The sequence below is a fragment of the Athene cunicularia genome, assembly GCF_003259725.1.
Source record: "Athene cunicularia isolate RWA chromosome 2 unlocalized genomic scaffold, athCun1 chr2_part1, whole genome shotgun sequence".
Classification (NCBI taxonomy): Eukaryota; Metazoa; Chordata; class Aves; order Strigiformes; family Strigidae; genus Athene; species Athene cunicularia.
Window position 1 is genome coordinate 146,230,468 of NW_020799095.1, and position 18,431 is coordinate 146,248,898.

Genomic DNA, 18,431 nt, shown 5'->3' on the forward strand with positions numbered 1-18,431 from the left:
GAGGGAGCACAGCTGGAGGTCTGGGCCCAGACTGGTCACTGGAATATTCCATATCACGTGATGTCATGCTCAGTGTGTTCTTTCATTTCCAATTCTGGTTGGCTGGCAGGATCTTTGGTGTGGTCCAGATTGCTGCTGGGGGTGGGCTGTGTACCGGTCACCGGTGGTGAGCAACTGCTGTATGTTGCCTGTTTAGACTTCCTATTGTTACTGTTGTTTTGTTACCATCACCAAACTGTTGGGGGTTTTTTATTATTATTCAAGCTAAGAATTCTCCCTTTTTCTTTGTCCCTCTCCTATTTTACCAGGGAGGAAGGAAATGTAAGTGACTGGCTGCATGGTGACTGGCTACCAGCGGAGTTCAAACCACAACACTAGGAAAACAAACCCAGACTTTTGGCTTTTGCAAATCAAGTAGCCATCTCCTTTGAACACTGTTCTCTAGAGCTCCTGCATCGATTGCTCCACAGTTTGTTCTTCGACAGGCTGCATAGCTTCCTGAACGTAAACTATGAATTCTGAAGCCTCTCCTCCCTGCGTATAGACAGTCACTGTCTCAATTCCCTGCACTCCATCTGATGAGACAACCAGGTGATGCTGCTCAGACAGCTCCACTGAAGCTTGCTGCAGTGTCTCTTGAATCATCAAAGTGTGATTGGCTGATTGTTCCTCTTCTTTTACCTAAGGAGTAATTGAAGAGGTTACAGAAATTTCACCTTTCCAGTAAGCATCTAGTATTGTGATGATGAATGGAAATACAGCACAGAAATTAGAAATCAGATAGTTTTGAAAGAAAATGTCAGTTTTACAGAAAATTTGTTGTCAGTACTTTTGATTAATAAGTGTATAGCTAGACAGAATACTTAAAGCAGTAACAGAGGATCTCAGTGATATGCACAGAGAGCTGCAAAGTTCCAGGAACACAGGTCTTTGGAGACAGCTTCAATCCCTCAGCAGTCATTCATAGAATCAGAGAAAGGTTTGGGTTGGAAGGGACTTTAAACCACCCCCCCTGCCATAGGCAGGGATACCTTCCACTAGACTAGGTTGCCCAAAGACCCATTCAACACTTCCAGGGAGGGGCATCCACTACCTCTCCGGGAAACTTGTTCAAGTGTCTCACCACCCTCACAGTGAAGAACTTCTCTCTCATATCTAATCTGAATCTACCCTCTTTCAGTTTAAAGCCATTACCCTGTGTTCTATCACTACATATCCTTGTAAAATATCCCCCCTCCCACCTTTCCTCTAAGTCCCCTTTAGGTACTTTAAGGCCGCTATAAGGTCTCCCTGGAGCCTTCTCTTCTCCAGGCTGAACACCCCCAACTCTCTCAGCCTGTCCTCACAGGGGAGGTGCTCCAGCCCCCTGAGCATCTTTGTGGCCTCCTCTGGACCCACTCCAACAGGTCCACGTCCTTCTTATGTTGGTGCCCCCAGAGCTGGACACAGCACTGCAGGTGGGGTCTCATGAGAGCAGAGTAGAGTAGAGGGGGAGAATCCCCTCCCTCGACCTGCTGGCCACACTACTCTTGATGCAGCCCAGGATATGGTTGGTTTTCTGGGCTGCAAACATATACTGAAGGGTCACGTTGAGCTTCTCAACAACCATCACACCCAACTCCTTCTCCTCAGGGCTGCTCTTAATCCATTCTCCGCCCAGTCTGTATTTGTGCTTGGGATTGCACCAACCCATGTGTGGGACCTTGCACTTGGCCTTGTTGAACGGGCCCACCTCTCCAGCCTGTCCAGGTCCCTCTGGATGGCACATCTCTTCCCTCCAGAGTGTCGACTGCACCACACAGCTTGGTGTCATCAGTGAACATGCTGAGGGTGCACTCAATCCCACTGTCCATGTCACCAACAAAGATGTTAAACAGTGCTAGTCCCAACACTGACCCCTGAGGAACACCATTCACCACACATTTCCAATGAATGATGCCACTCATTATTCATTCAAAACCACTCTTATTTAAATAAATCTGAAATCAAGCAATTCCTCTAGTAGCACTGAGATGAGAATCCACCACGAACCACAGGAAAAAAAAATATACTGTACCCATCCTTTTTCTTTTTTGTCCTAGCTATTGATCGCTCAGAGAAGCAAAAATTCACTGTAAACCTTTTATTAGAAAACTGTGAAATGTAAATATTACTGAGATTCCTAAAATCTACTGTCTGTGAGACAGCAATTTTTATATTATTGAAAGGATAGAGACAGAAACAATCAAAAAGAACAGAATTTTTACATTTTGCTTCCTCTCAAAAAGAAAAAAACCAACACTACTTGGTACTGAATTTCTAAGAGTTCAAACAGCTGTCTGTCAATTAATATACAGTACTTACTAGAATTAAAGAAAAAATCTTAATTCTTTACCAGATCCATGTAAAATTCCTATGCAAATTATTCCAGGGGAGTAAAAACACAATAGAAAACTCTAAGTCACGTGGAGAAAATGCATTCTCTGAACTTTAAGTGATAAAATAATGCACTTTTGAGAACAGAATGGAACAGCAATTTTTTGTTACGCAAGATATATGCAAAGGCATTTGTTAAATGCTTTCAGTAAAATACCACTCCCTGAGTTCATTGGAGAGAGCTGGTTTATTTGCTGCACCATAAATGACAACCCACCTGCAAATGCAACATGCAGTTAATCAAATCCTCTCTTACTTCTCTTTTCAGAAAATGGGTTGGTTTTGTTAAGGCCTATTTCTCTTTCATTTAGGCTTAGCACATATTTTATGAAGGAAGCTTCCAGAGATAAATCATGTTTATTTCTCACTGTAAGAAAGTAGCTGATTGAATTTGTAGGAGGTCACATTCTCTACAAGATACTTTTTTCATATCATCAAGTGTATCTATAAATTGTCCTCTTACACAAACAACAGGAAACAAAGACAGAATTGCTGGCTCACCTATGTCTCATGATGGAAAGCAAAACCCCACAGTCCTTCCCATAACCATATGACATGTAATAAGAAGAAAACAAAGGACTGATAGATACCAATTTACTGGATCTCAGTGTACCCTTGTATCTCAGAGCAGTATATGGTGTGCTCTTCACAGCACTGAACTCATAGAAGATTTTAAAAAGGACAGGTCAAACCTGGTGGATTATCCAAATTAGAAAGGGGGAGCTTTTTTAATGAAAAGCTGATTCAAAAGTTTTTCTCCAGTTCTCATTTATATGACAGTGTTTTTTAAACAGTAGTATTAGAACAATCAAGTTCAAGAAAATATAATTAAGATCAATGTTGTTGCTTAAGAGGGGGGCAGGAACAGAAAAGAATTTCAGCAAAGATTCCAAGCATGTGTTTGACGCCTTAGAGTCCAGCAATGAGAAAAAAAAGTTCTATGTGTTTATTTTCCTGATGCTCTTTTCTAGTTTGGTTTTCCCCTAAGCAACCATTCCTATTATTATACACTGACTTTTAACTTTTTTATTCCGTGTTTAAAATATCTGTCAGATGAAGACTTCAGAGATGCAGAAACCCCTTAGGACTTCATATCACTTTGAACTTTCACTCAATTCATCAGGCTATATAAAGCTTTTTCTTGAACAACAAGTATGTTCAGGTGTTAAATTATTCAGAGGTCTCAGAGTCAGTATGCTGTAATATATCGATGAAATAGATGTGGAGTTTATCTGGTGAAAACATCTAAAGAGAATCTTACATTGTCACTGAACTTAATGCAACACCACAATCGTATCTACTGATGCTGACTCTGGCTTTGTTGCACAGGATTTAGATTATAGGGATACAGCTACAGGAATGGGCTGAAGTCCTTTCCAGATTCTGTTTCTTTTACAAAGCATATCTGAACATTTTAATTGAAAGTTACTTTAAACAGCTCGTGATGAAGTTCAAGCTCAACATCCTAGAAAAGTGGGTGATGCTGGATGCTTGTCTTGACACAATAAAATTTGCGAACACCCTCAGAAAAAATAATTTATATTGTCACAAAATATGGGTATTACCAAAGTGCCCTTTACTAATGGAAGCTTAACCTTCTCTTCGAAAAGCAAGGAGCTAAAATTATGAAAAGACTTAGCACTGTTAACTGTTAACTTTCTTCTCTTGTTCATCTCCACACATCCCCTTTTTTTCTTAAGGAATCCCTAAGTCCTACTGGCAGCAATAGGAATTTTGTGAATCATACACAGGACTCCCTTTATAACTATCCTCTTCTCTTTTATGAGGCTACCTGCTCCCAGTGTCAGCTCATGTGAAAGGAAAGGACATACACAAGATCTGCTAAGGAAGACCACAATAGGCAGACAAAAGCCTAATCACTATTAAATTCAGATAGGAAGCTGCACTTAAAAATGTGAGATAATTAACATCTCACAGCTTGTTATGAATCAGCTCACAATTACAGCCCTTGATGCTAGAGATCCTCAAACAAATAGACAAATAGGGGTGTCTAAAATTTAGCCCTTAATTATGTAATATACACTGACTTCTCTTGTGTTAGTGCATTAGAAATTATCCTCTGACAACATGCCTCCGATGAGAAAAACTACACTACATACTTTGCTAAGAGCTGAAAGAATGCACAGCTCAGTCTGAGCAGGATCTCGTACAGTCTCGCTTTAGTCACTCTAAATCAAAACCCATAAATAATTTTAAATATAGTTTTGTGAGTGTACATAAATAACAAAGAAAGGAAAATAAATAAAGCACAGTTGACACGGAAATGAAATGAAACCAGAATCTCATTCAATTCAATAGGAGCAATCTAATACTTATTCAGTTTTATATGCTTTTGAAATGAAAATGGCCAATAAAGAAAGTTAATTTAACCTCCCTACCTGACTTTATCGATGTGGTTTTATTACCCTTGTCATGCAGGGTAAAGAAGACTAATGCCCTTATTTCTGGTGTTTCTAGCTTCCAGTATCTTTTTTGGACAGCTATCTGTAATCCTTTTAGTTTGACAAATCACCACATTATTTTGGATATTTACATTTCAAATCAGTTCAATGTTTACATGCTTCTGCTTGGTTCCTATTAGATTGTTCCACAGGGAATAATCTCAAAATGTTAATTTACATCCCTCAAATGGATGAAACAGTGGGACAGCTGCCATCAGAATGAATGAAGTCACTATGCTCAATTCTTTTTATTGGCATCTGAAATCTTTTGAAGAGTAGCATCCAAGACCTCTTTTCTGTTTGAGAGCCAGCTGAAAAGCATCTGGCTGCTTATCCTTTGCTAAAGAATGACAGCAAGAAGCTGAACCCACACACAGCTGGCATATTAAATCAATTCAGTACCTGCATAAATATTCTTTACTAGCTAAATGTGTCTCTCTCAGAAGCCAATGGGACTTTCACCCCATGTCTTCATAAGAAGCTCAATATTTCTAAATTATAAATGTTCTTAATTTAAATATCTGAGGACCATCCAAATACATGCAAGTGACATTAAAAATGGGTGTCTCTAGAGAGGAATCTCTTCCTCTGAAAACAAGCAAGTATTTTTAATTTGAAATTAATTCAAGCCATTAAGGAAAATATACTTCTTCCCTTCCCTCAAAAGGAGTTAAAAAAAAAATATTTGCAGTAAGATGCTAAAGCCACTTCTTCATTCTAGAGCTCATCCTGAGAAATAATGAATATCTTCAATTTTATTTGAAGCCAGCAGGAGTTGCACATCCACAGTGTTTAAAACAGTCTTGCTGGGCTTGACCCAAAATCCTCTGCAGAGTCTTTCCCTTGATTTCAGATGGAATACTGTCTTTTAGTTTGCCATGAAGAAGAAAAGTTAATCACAGAGATCTTGCAGAATTTCAAAACATTACACTAGATTACAGATGCTCCTGTTTATAAGACACCACAGTAAGAAAATATACAAAATATCTACAGAAAGGATTAAAAGTGAATATAAGCATTCTACATCAGAGAGAGCACCTGGGTATGTGATGTGCCAGCTTACACTGGTGCCTACACGACTGTCTCTACCATATTTTTCAGTGCCATTTGAACAATTTTCTATCTCTCGATTCTAGTTTACTTTTAGATATACTGTGTGAAAAACACACACAGACATACACAAAAAACACTATCACTTGATCATCTGAACCTCTGTAATGAGCTACAGAACAATCTGGCTCATTAGTTTCAGAATAATAAGAGACTTGAATATGAAAGACTTATTTTGCATAAAATAAAAAATTCAAGGTGGCAAGCAAATCTTCATACTAGTGATGTAGATTTTTTAAAAGTTTTAGCAACTGGCTTGTTCAATACGTTCTGGTAGACTGTAACTGATAACTTCACTCATCTGGAAAAACACTGTATCACCAGATTTCCTTCTGAGGAAGTATGGTAACATGCCAGCATCTCAAAAGCTCTAACAGGACAGTAATCTTGATATGAGATTTCAGATGTATGTTACACAAATTACAAGCACTCCACAGAGGCTGAGGAAACAGAACTATCTGCCCCAGTTTAAACTTCCTTTTGCTAGTACCGTCACATTAAACATCAAATTGCTTCATGTCCTAAAGCAACCAAAAACTTGACAATCAACCTATAAATAACTCCCAAGTTTTGTCAAGTTTTCTAGATGAACACCAGCATCCAGAACATGTAAGAACAAATCAGAGCCAGACTGAATGTGTGTTGCTGAAGTACAATGTGCAGTAGCCTTTGACACGACAGCCATGCTAGTATTATTAGATATTTATTTCTGAAGATGTGTTATGCTATAAAACTTTGGTTTGTGATCAGCTTCAAGCTGGTGTGTAATCTTTGCTGTGTATTGCTATCGCTGTCACTCTGAAGAAAGTGACTGCTACCATGGTAGGATTTTACTGGAGCCTGAAGAGATTAGAGAATAAATGGATGAAAGGAACTAAAATAAAAGGTGAAGTGCGTGGAAAACCAGTGTTTTTGTAAGCTTGATAAAGATCTGCTTAGTTAGTGAAACAGTTGATATACTTACTCTTCAGAGCAAATTATGTACAAGTCTAGGCTGAAATTATGTTACTATGCTCTTCAGGAACAGAGTTAATCCTACACTCCAAGCTACAGAGGCAGTAAGAAGATCAGTCCTGTCTCTTATTTCTGAATGGGAAAAAAAGTTAAAGAATCAGCAGCTAATTACTGCTCTTTATTGTTAGTAGTGCTTTGGACCAGGACCTAGATTGTATCAGGTATGCTACATACAAAAAGCATTTCATGCCCCAAAGGCCGTATAATTTCAATATTAAACAAGAGACAGCAAGCAGACACAGAAAAGAGGAGGTAGGGAGTACAACATAAATGAGACGGGGGTAGTTTTGTGTGACAGGCATTAGTATCAATATACCAATAGCCTAACTGCAGATAATTACTGTCATCATATTTTTGAAGAGTAATTGAGAGAAGACAATGAGGTACAAATTGCTCTTCATTAAAAATCCACATAACTAAGCACAATATGGAAGAAGGCATTAAGAAACTTGTTTGAAAAAAAGTAATGAGCAATTAAATCTTCATGGACTAAGCAAAGGTAGGAGTGAAAATCTTTACAGCTAATGAGAAATGGGACACAAAGTCAGAAGCAAGTAAAAAGCCCTGGAAATTAAAACAACGTTTTGCTTGATGTGGCAAAAAAGGAAGATCAAGTGAACAGAATAACAGAAGATGATGTCAAGAGGGGCAGAGAAAAGTAATCTTTGAATTTTTATGAAAGAATACAGAAGGGGCAAAACATAATCTGTGAATGTCAGAAAAAAAGACTATCAGTTAACTGTAGCATAAAATAATGATGGCTTGGACAACCATTTTAGCTAAGTGGTTGAAATAAGAGACCATATAGAAGTCGTCATGCAGAACAAGTCAGCACCATTTAGCTCATCACCTGCACAGAGGCCCAAGAATCCTCCCTGAAGAGGACATCAGCTTTCTGGTTTGAGTGACAGGAAAGACATCCCATACGCTTGAAAAAGAAAGTGAACTACTGAAGAACAGTTGGGCAGAAAGACAGACATAATCATCTTTGTGATTAATAATAAGGACTAGTGATTAATAAAATCTTAGCCATCTTCAGAGTGAGCTCGAAATGATGGCTCTAGAGCAACAGAAAAAATTTCGAGTAATATTTACTTGGGACAGAAGATTGTTTAGAGTGGCAATGTAATTTTGCAAAGAAAGATAATGGAAGTCAAATGTCCGTGTATTACTTAGCATGTGAAGCTCAGGATTTTTGACTCAGCTTTTATATGCTAATGTGCTACAAGTAAGGTGGCATAAAAATGTCTATTTGAAGTGCTCACCTAGATATATTGTTCAAAAGAATTAGAAAATAAGGGAAAGAACAGGGAGTTGACAGGGTGAACAAGACCATGGGCATGGTTTTTTGGGGTGGTGGGGTTTTTTGCTAGAACAAAGACTACTGGTCTGCTCTCTAGCTGTTCTCTGTGTAAGACGCATTTGCTCTGAATGAAGAGGGACCTCAGTGGCTTGTTCAGACAGGAAAAATAATATTGAGGAAAAGATTTAGAGCTTTACACAATTATCTGCTGATGAGTTTCTCGTATCAGGACAATAATCTCTGTCCAGTATGACACATAAAACGTATCTGTGGTAGGTTGACCCTGGCTGGATGCCAGGTGCCCACCAGGTCCACTCTATCACTCTCCTCCTCAGCTGGACAGGGGAGGGAGAAAAATGTAACAAAAGGATGATGGGTCAGGATAAGGACAGAGAGGTCACTCACCAATTACCGTCATGGGCAAAAGACTCGACTTGGGGAAATTAAATTTATTACCAATTAAATCAGAGTAGGATAATGAGAAATAAAAACTATCTTAAAAAACCTTACCTCTACCCCTCCTTTCTTCCTGGGCTCAAGTTTACTCCCTAATTTCTCTAGGTAAATTTCTCTACCTCCTCCCTGTCAGTGGCACAGAGGGCTGGGGAATGGAGGTTGTGGTCAGTTCATCACACAATGTCTCTGCTGCTCCTTCCTCCCCACTCTTCCCCTGCTCCAGTGTGGGGCTTCTCCCACGGGAGACTGTCCTCCATGAATGTTGCCAATGTTCCCACAGGCTGCTTTGCCACACAAACTCAGTACAGTATTACAGGCCTAAAAATGGCAAATTAGCAGCACATTTGTCTATTGAGTATCTAAACGAAAAAAGTAAAAAAAAAAAACAAACCAGATAACAAACAAATTTAATGGGTTACTATACTACACTGATTTAAAACTTTGGTTGAGACTAGGAATCCAAAATTCTATTGCTTTAGTTCAGTAATTTGAGGCAAAAAGAAAAATTCAAATTTGAACAAAGAACCATACATAGATTCTACCTTTTGTTTCAAAAAGATCTGGTACAACTAATACATGTATTTACAAAAAAGAAATGAATTAAAACAGAATGTTCTTGCCACCATTACACACTCCTGCTTACAAGGACTGGAAATGGGAGAGTAACAATTATAAAAAAAAAATAGAGCAGATGGACACAGACCAAGAAGGGGCAACTCTTCTGATGTTCTGGTCAATGTAGTGAGGGATTCAGGAAATAAGTTTTCAAGGATGTTCACACTGTGAAACCAAGAAAATGCTCTTTGAGACTTGTCTTGCTGGAGAATAACTTACAAACACTACACACTGAAAGCGTCTCCTGCAAAAATTAAGATAACATGAGTGCTCATTTCTGAGGAAAATGTTTCTTCACAAGAAACTCAGTATTTAAATCAAACACATGTTTAACTTAGAACAAACTTCTTTTTCAGGATCATTTAACATCCTGACTTGATGTATATGCTAACTTAAATAAATAACTATACGTCAAGGTAGTTTGTAGTTAAACATTATCTCTCTCTCCCTGTTCTAGTCCACATACAGATATATTGTGTGAAAAACAAGTCTATGAACACAGTCCTACAGACCTGTAAATTAAGGGTGGCTGTGATACTACAATGACACTCATCCTCCAAACCCGCCTTTATATTCAGCACATGAGCTAGGAGAATAGTCTGTCTATAAAAATAATGCACCAAACAGCCTCTGCTAGCAAAATAAAGAAAATAACAAATAAATCAGTCTTTATGCTAAGGCATGAGCACAAAAGTGTATTTGTAATAGGGACACAGAGAGTCAAATGGGCAGGAAGTAAAGTAGCTGGTTCTACATTTCCAGTTCCTCCACCTTGCTATGTGCACTGTTCCCACAAAACTGTTTTCTCCGCAGTGTCTGGTCTGTGTTCACCATCCACTATGAACAATATTTCCTGTCTTTTCTAAACATGTGTTAGCCTGTTTTCTAGTTATTCTTCAAACTTAGCACTCTTTGCTCTCAACTTTTCCCCACCTTGTTACTTTTTTTGATCTCTAAGCAGTACAGAACAACTCAAGTATTATGCCATAAAGAAATATCTTCATTAGTTCTGTCAGAAAGACATCCAGACTGGATCACTAGTAACTGAAAAGGACTCAAACTGATGAGGATACACTTCTCCTGCCACGCTGTAAGCAAAGCTTCAGTGTGCATTTTTGCCAATCTCAGATCATACTTCATATTATTACAGGTAAAACTTCCTATTATTAACTTTTTTTCTCAGGCATTTGGTGTGTATTACCTTACTATTATATTCCTATATTCCTTAGCAGCTGTATATTTTCATAGCTGTGTTTTCATAGCTGTCAAACAACAAGACTTCTCCCAAATTAGATACCAGAAAAGTTTAACTTTGGTAACAGCTTAGTATACTGACTCTCGGGCAAGAATGAGGTAAAGTAATTTTGGGCTCTAGACACAACCTTTGAAAGACCGCATAGACACGATGCTATCTGAGCCAAGAAGGATTCCTATTTCCCAATTATAATCCAAGACAAATAGAACTAACTTTACATTTTGGATGTTTAAAAATCATAAACTGAATCCTGATTCAGGCTGGGATTGGTTATTGCTATGCTGTCAAAATGTTTTCTTTTACAAAATCATTCCTATGAACAAAAAATATAAGCTTTGTGAAGTCAGAACTGAAATTTTCTTCTTCTCAACACCCAATTCAGGAGCTGGGGTCTTTGAAAAGACAGCCAGATCTTGATTTCAACACCATAATAACGTGTAGTCATGACTTAAGATACTTGCAATAAGACTACATGCAACCCAGAACAATAATTTGATAGAAGAACACCTCAAGCATGGTATCCTTTTTGTTTTGTGATGTAGTAGGAAACAATTTTAAAAATATACCAGTCAGATCTAGCTAATACACTGGACATCTTGTGATGTATCTGGACACACAGGTTAGGGGAAGTGCCAAAGCATGAAGGTGGCAGCATTACTGATAGATACAACTGGATTCACATAATTTAAAGGATCAAGTGTAAATTGCACTTTTTATGGGTGAAAAGTAAGCAAGAGGACAGCTGTGGGAGAAAGTTCCCGGGAGGAAATGGGAGACAAGCTAGCAACTATATAGTTTAAAATTACAAAAGAATTTACTTTTAAAATGTTATAATAATTTAGGATTTAGAAGAAATTTCTTGGTGCAAATAGAGAAATATAAAGGCAACTTGCAAGGGCTAGCTAAAAATGAGATACTAAGGTAAGAACTGATGAAAAAAATGGATAATTTATGACCTTAGAGAAAAAGAAAAGAACCCTCATAACAGCATAAAAATCAGAACAACTACAATATACGTTTTTATGGAAAATAATGGAACCAAGCTGCTAAGCAAGGACCCAGTGAGGCCATAAAAGAACAAGAGGGGAAATCCAGTGACAGATGATGCTGATACATTGCTGACACTCTGAATGAATTTTTTGTCTCACAATTCACAAGAGAAGCTGAAGGTCACAAAAGAAAGTGTGGAATAAATTTTCCAGTAGAAAAATGAAATATAAACATGTCTTAAGATCAATTCAAGGTTAACAATTAGGAACTCAGCATAATTAAAACCTGACAAAGTCACAGGTACAAATGAGTGATATCCCCATAGAAAGCATTGAAATGTTGAAGAATAAAGAAAAGCTGACAATTCTGAATAGGAGAGGATTACACTCATGTTAATAACATTTAAAGACTTCTTTCCCTCAAATTAAAAATTAGAATGGATGTAACGCTGAAGCAATCATCTGGTAGGAAGAACAGAACCACATACCAAATCTGTATGACAGATCAAACGGACTTTTCTACACCGATTTCTACAGAAAATTAAAAGGGAAAAAATTAAAAGAGAAAAATGAAACGAGAGAAACTTAAAAGAGAAATCATCATCATCATCATCTACAAACCTCCTTTGGTTCTTGCTCTAGTTCCATAAAGCCCACTAAAGGTAACTCAGCAGTCAGGTACACCGCCAACTGATCCTCCCCTGGGAATCACAGAATCATCTAGATTGGGAAGGACCTTGAAGATCATCCAGTCCAACCATTAACCTCACACTGACAGTTCCCAACTCCACCAGATCCCTCAGCGCTATGTCGACCCGACTCTTAAACCCCTCCAGGGATGGGGACTCCACCACCTCCCTGGGCAGCCCATTCCAACGCCCAACAACCCCTTCTGGAAAGAAATGCTTCCTAATAGCCAGTCTAAACCTTCCCTGGCACAACTTGAGGCCATTCCCTCTTGTCCTATCGCTTGTTACTTGGTTCAAGAGACTCATCCCCAGCTCTCTGCACCCTCCTGTCAGGGAGCTGTAGAGGGCGATGAGGTCTCCCCTCAGCCTCCTCTTCTCCAGACTAAACCCCCCCAGTTCCCTCAGCCGCTCCCCAGCAGACCTGTGCTCCAGACCCTGCCCCAGCTCCGTTGCCCTTCTCTGGACACGCTCGAGTCATTCAATGTCCTTTTTGTAGTGAGGGGCCCAAAACTGAACACAGGAATCAAGGGGCGGCCTCACCAGTGCCAAGTCCAGGGCTCAGATCCCTTCCCTGTCCCTGCTGGCCACGCTAGTGCTGACACAAGCCAGGATGCCATTGGCCTTCTTGGCCCCCTGGGCACACTGCTGGCTCCTGTTCAGCCGGCTGTCAATCACCCCCCCAGGTCCCTCTCTGACTGGCAGCTCTCCAGCCACTCCTCCCCAAGCCTGTAGCGCTGCTGGGGGTTGTTGTGGCCCAAGGGCAGCCCCCGGCATTTGCCCTCAGTGAAACTCCCCCAGTTGGGCTCAGCCCATGGCTCCAGCCTGTCCAGGTCTCTCTGCAGAGCCTCCCCACCCTCGAGCAGATCAACACTCCCACCCAACTGGGTGTCATCTGCAAACTGACTGAGGGTGCCCTCGATCCCCTCCTCTAGATCATCCATAAAGATGTTAAACAGGAGTGGCCCCAACACCCAGCCCTGGGGACACCACTCGTGACCGGCCGCCAACTGGATTTAACTCAGTTCACCACAACTCTTTGGGCCCGGCCATCCATTTAGTTTTTTACCCAGCGAAGCATGTGCCCATCCAAGCCTCGAGCAGCCAGTTTCACCAGGAGAATGCTGTGGGAAACGGTGTCAAAAGCCTTTCTAAAGTCAAGGTAAATTACATCCACAGCCTTTCCCTCATCCAATAAGCAGGTCGACCTGTTGTAGAAGGAGATCAGGTTTGTCAGGCAGGACCTGCCTTTCATAAATCCGTGCTGACTGGGCCTGAGCATCTGGTTGTCCCACACGTGTTGTGTGATGGTGCTCAGGATGAGCTGCTCCATCAGTTTCCCAGTCACCGAAGTCAAGCTGACAGGCCTGTAATTTCCCAGATCATCCTTCCGACCCTTCTTATATATGGGCGTCACACTGACCAATTTCCAATCTGTTGGGACCTCCCCAGTCAGCCAGGACTGCTCATAAATGATGGAAAGTGGCTTGGCAAGCTGCTTGGGAAATCACAGATCTGCACAGTTTTGTACACAAAGAGTGAAAATCCACCGAGTCTACCAGAGAAAGAAATGAGTAGGCATTCCACTACATGCAAGAAACGTGTTAACAGACAAACAGTGCTTCGAGCATCAAACTAAGGCATTAGTAAAACCCAGCATAAACAGGAGTGGCACAAGACCACTCAACTTGAAATATACTTAAATTCTTCAATAATTTTGCTTCCGTGCAACTTCAAGTTAGGGGGAAAAAGGTGCTTTATATAAACAAGATTCTAAAGGCGGGAAGGGGTACAAAATACAAAAGCAGCGAAGAGATTCTGTGCTCTGATAATTTAGTATTTGACTTGATATAGGAGTCAATCTTGTAACAGTTTGACTACAGACCAGTGACAGTCATTGATGTATACAAGGAAAGGGAAAAGTGATCAATGCTTAGGAGCTTATAAACTCACAAGGTTAGAAATATAGATTAAAAAGTGAGGGAGAAAATTGTTTTGGAATATAAACATTTACTTACAAAAAGCTATCAGCAAATTCAGATGGTCTAACAAGGAAGATGATCGATTTTAAAATTAATCAGACATTGATCAGATTTAATACTTGGAGAGGAAGAATCACTAAATTAATTATGTATTTTTAAGGTTTAACATTCAAATATCAAAACACAGTTTCTCCTTGGCAGCTGATACTTCAACAGTCACTTTCTCCTACACTTTTAGTAGAAGGGCCTCAGAAGATGCATTTTTAAGGGAAGAACACATTTCAGTAATATTGACAGACAGCACAGACAAACACCAAAGGCTAATACTGCATTCAACCCTTAAACACGTCATATGTACAGCACAGCATGCACGTTGGCAGCCACTCCACTGTTAAAGTTGTTTTGAAACTTGCATATAATAGGACTAAAATGTTTCTTCTCTTTAATAACTGAATTTAGTCTTCAAATCTGGATCTGTTACTCTTCAAAAAACCCCAAAACTCCTGCACGGTTTCTAATCAAAATACCTGTTAAGTATTGCAAAGGAACATCTCAAAATGCTTTGTCTTGAAACTTGCCTTATCTCCCTGACATCTGGGCAGCAAGTTTAGGAACTATCCAAATACTGCCTTCAGAGACTACAGGCTTCCCACTGCTATGGAGCCCTTATGAATTCAACATTCACAACACTACAAATAAATACTAAGTTACTAGTTACTTCTACCACTCAATCAGTTTGGGTTCATTTAAATAAAAGGAGTTACTTAAATTCTTCAGGAATTTAAGACTTCTCATGTACTTTCCTTCCCTCACCTATCAACCATATTGAGCACAGAGACCCCAGTGAAGCAATGAACAGAATGAAAAAAGGGATAAGCTGAGAGGTATGATGAAACAGGAGAGCAAGTGGGGCTTGGAGAACACTGTGAGGAGAAACGTAAAATGACATCAACAAAGTTAGCGGGCACCTGTGAGGAAGAAATACTGAGCAAAAGTCTTGATGTTTGCACTCAATAGCCACCTCATATTGGAAATTATTTCCTTTTACTTGCTGATTTTGTGTAGCTGATTTTGTGTATCTTATTCTTAATTTCTAAAGTGCTTTAGTAATATTGTACATTGCAAATAATTTTAGCAAAAACTGTGCAGTACCAGACTTCATGAAAAATGTACACACATTAAAATTACTTCTACCTATATCTTACAATGTTTGTCTCGTTTTAAGAGGAACTGTATTGCATACCACAAATTATGTTATATAATTATCAGCTGAGTCCACCATTTTTCTGTAAAGTGAATTTGTGCAAAAGCGTGAAATTAACTATCAATCTTATACTTTCTTTTTTTTTTTTCTTCCTTATATTGACCTGTATCTTCCGGTCTGGCAAGATTTCTGTGGTAACAACAAAATTAAACACAGATTTTTTTTCAACCAACTACAACTCAACTGAATTTTTCTTTATTTATCGCAAATGCGAGTGCCCACACTGATTTTTCTCTCACACAAGCAACTGCTGTAAGGAGCAGCTCTTCTTGAAGCTGTTACGTGCCTGCAGCTCACTTGTCTTGAAACCCTCACTAGAAAGGCAATGTGAACTCAGGCTGAGGAGAAGTCTCATTTGACCCCAGGGTACATGACTTTAGACCCCACAAGTCTGTCAAACTTCAGCCACAGGACAGCACGGCAAAGACTAACGACAATGGTTCATCTCTGGGTATGGTCCTACAGTGCTACAGTCGTAGAGCACACACAGTTCTGAAACACCCTTTCAGGCTCTTCTGTATCTGGATGAATGATGTGCCAAGAACCTCCCGGTTCTTTTAGATGACAATGGAACAAAACGCACACGCACAATGCAGGCATGTTATTTTAAAAAGCCTGAAAACCCCTGCTAGAAAAATGCTGTATTTTCACACACACACACACATATATATGTGTATTGTGCATGCAAAAAAGTATGCCTTTTTATATGTATAAGCATATATGTGTCTATATGTATAAACATGTATGTGTGTGGGCATATAAACACACATATAGATATATACAATATGTAGTAAAAAATTAGTTTAGGAAAAACTCCATACATGTCTTGCATGGTCATTCAAAAGTTAACCCTTGCAAAATAATACTCATTTCAGAATAAATAGATGAAAATTAAATATAGCTGTTTTAAAGAAGAAAAGAGCTCTTACCTGCTTTACCACTGTTACAGTGCCAGGTGCCATGGTAACTACAGAAGCAACTGCAGTGGCATCATGGGTTTCTGAACCCAACTCAATGATTTGCTGGAGGATGTTTACAGCTGTTGGATCAAGTCTTTCACCTTATCATAAAGAGAATAACCATAAGATCATTACAGTAAACCAGCTCTCAGAGTATGTGAATCTACATGTTACAGGCACTCTTTCCCCTCCTGCCTTAACCCTGACTCACAGCACTGTTTATAAATTTCAAATAGCTTAATAACACGACACTTCAGTAACAGATCTATGTAAGGAAAGTATTCACAAAACAAATTTGCCTGAGGAATGCATGAATCACCAAGTGAAGCCACACTGATCATATTTATGTCTATTTGAAAGAGATCTAAAAGAATACACTGAATAAATAAACAATACATACAACTCATAGCAGTAACTGTAAATTAGGAAGCTGCGAGACTTTACAAACCCAAACGTGTTATTTGCCAGACATTCAGATTAACCAGAACCTTATACCTCTACTTATAACTCTATACCTATAACCACAACAGCTATTTGCTATATTACAGACCTATGTTTCCCATCTGTCTGGCCATCTGCAATACCCCTCAACCTAGAAGAAGTACTGTTATCACTAACATGCTGAAGGGAAAAGTTAATTCCTTGAAACAGTTTATGCTTATCATTTTATAAGCATGGGATTAGAACATGTTTTCCTTTTTAAAAAAAAATCTTGAAGTATGTCGCTCTGCTAAAGGAAAGGCAAGTTTACAAAAAAGCCCCCACATATAGCTGTACTCTCCCTTCTCCCGAAGTGCGAAAAGGAAGGATATGGATGTTGGAAAATGCTTTTTGTTATGCAGGAATATGAATTCCCCTCCTGTGGCCCACCATTGCCACATGTCCAGTGTCAGTATGAGAGAGATGTCAGAAAGGGAACAAAACTGTCAAGGTCATATTATAGCAGTCTTGTATTTGCTATAATCACTGTGGGAACTGGGAAAGAGACAGTAAATACAATAAAACTCATCTCTTAACCCTAAACCCTTTCAAACTGAGTTTGATACTATGATGGGAATACAGGTCAGATAATTTAATTTCAAATAGAAAGTAGTTATATTTTATTATCTATGTAAGATAAAAGTTTATCCGAGTACTGAAAAATGTTTGCTTGCTTTAGTTTTTTTTCTATGTAACTGCCTTTAGACAAGATACTACTGTTTTTCACACCTAGAGGGAATATGCTGGAAGAGTATCTGAAGCTGGAAGAACTAAAAAGCAAATCATTCTACTCTGAAAACGACAACCTCATACTCAAAATCAAAACTGTTGTATACAGAATATTCCATGATCATGTTTATTTAAATTCAAATATAAAAAAGCTTAGGAAAAGTTCTCAAGAGGATTTTACCCATTCAGAATTCCCAGTTATTACAATAAACTAATATACAGTAAACTCCATTAAAGGTGGGAGTTTTTGAAATGTACCTGTATTCTGAACTATAAAGACCACAGTGGTAGACAACTGCAAAATGCTATCTTCTGATAACCAACATATTTATTTATATATATAAAAACATAAACATGTGAACACCTACTTAGACTCTGATGTTTTAACACTCAGAAACCTGGACATTTTTAGTTTTCTTCCAGTTTTTGTTATTTCACACTTAGCAATCATTATCTAATCTCACCCTTGTTCTTCCTCAATCCGATACAGACTAGCTTACTTAGATGTGTACCATCAGAAATAAGTTTGTTAGTACTCTCTTGGGAACATGGTAAATGAGCTATTTTGTGTCACTTCTGCAGTCTGGCTGACTTAAGCAGGGAGAAAAATAATAGCTAGAGAATTGCCATTAGATACACACCATCTACTCTGCCAAGATAGCTGATTTCACAATATGTTTAATAATACAGGCAGGAAATTCCACATACCTAA

General features: G+C 38.9%; 1 protein-coding gene across 1 annotated transcript in view; it reads right to left on the reverse strand.

Annotated features, from left to right (window-relative positions):
* Nucleotides 1-252: 252 nt before the first annotated feature.
* Nucleotides 253-18,431, reverse strand: part of ZFAT (zinc finger and AT-hook domain containing) — a 105,144-nt gene continuing 86,965 nt past the window's right edge. The window contains exons 16-17 of the mRNA XM_026841525.1: nucleotides 16,481-16,612; nucleotides 253-681 (exon numbers count right to left, since the gene is read on the reverse strand). Of these exons, the coding sequence (XP_026697326.1) occupies nucleotides 442-681; nucleotides 16,481-16,612 (372 nt within the window). The 3' untranslated portion in view covers nucleotides 253-441. The remainder of the gene's footprint in view (nucleotides 682-16,480; nucleotides 16,613-18,431) is intronic.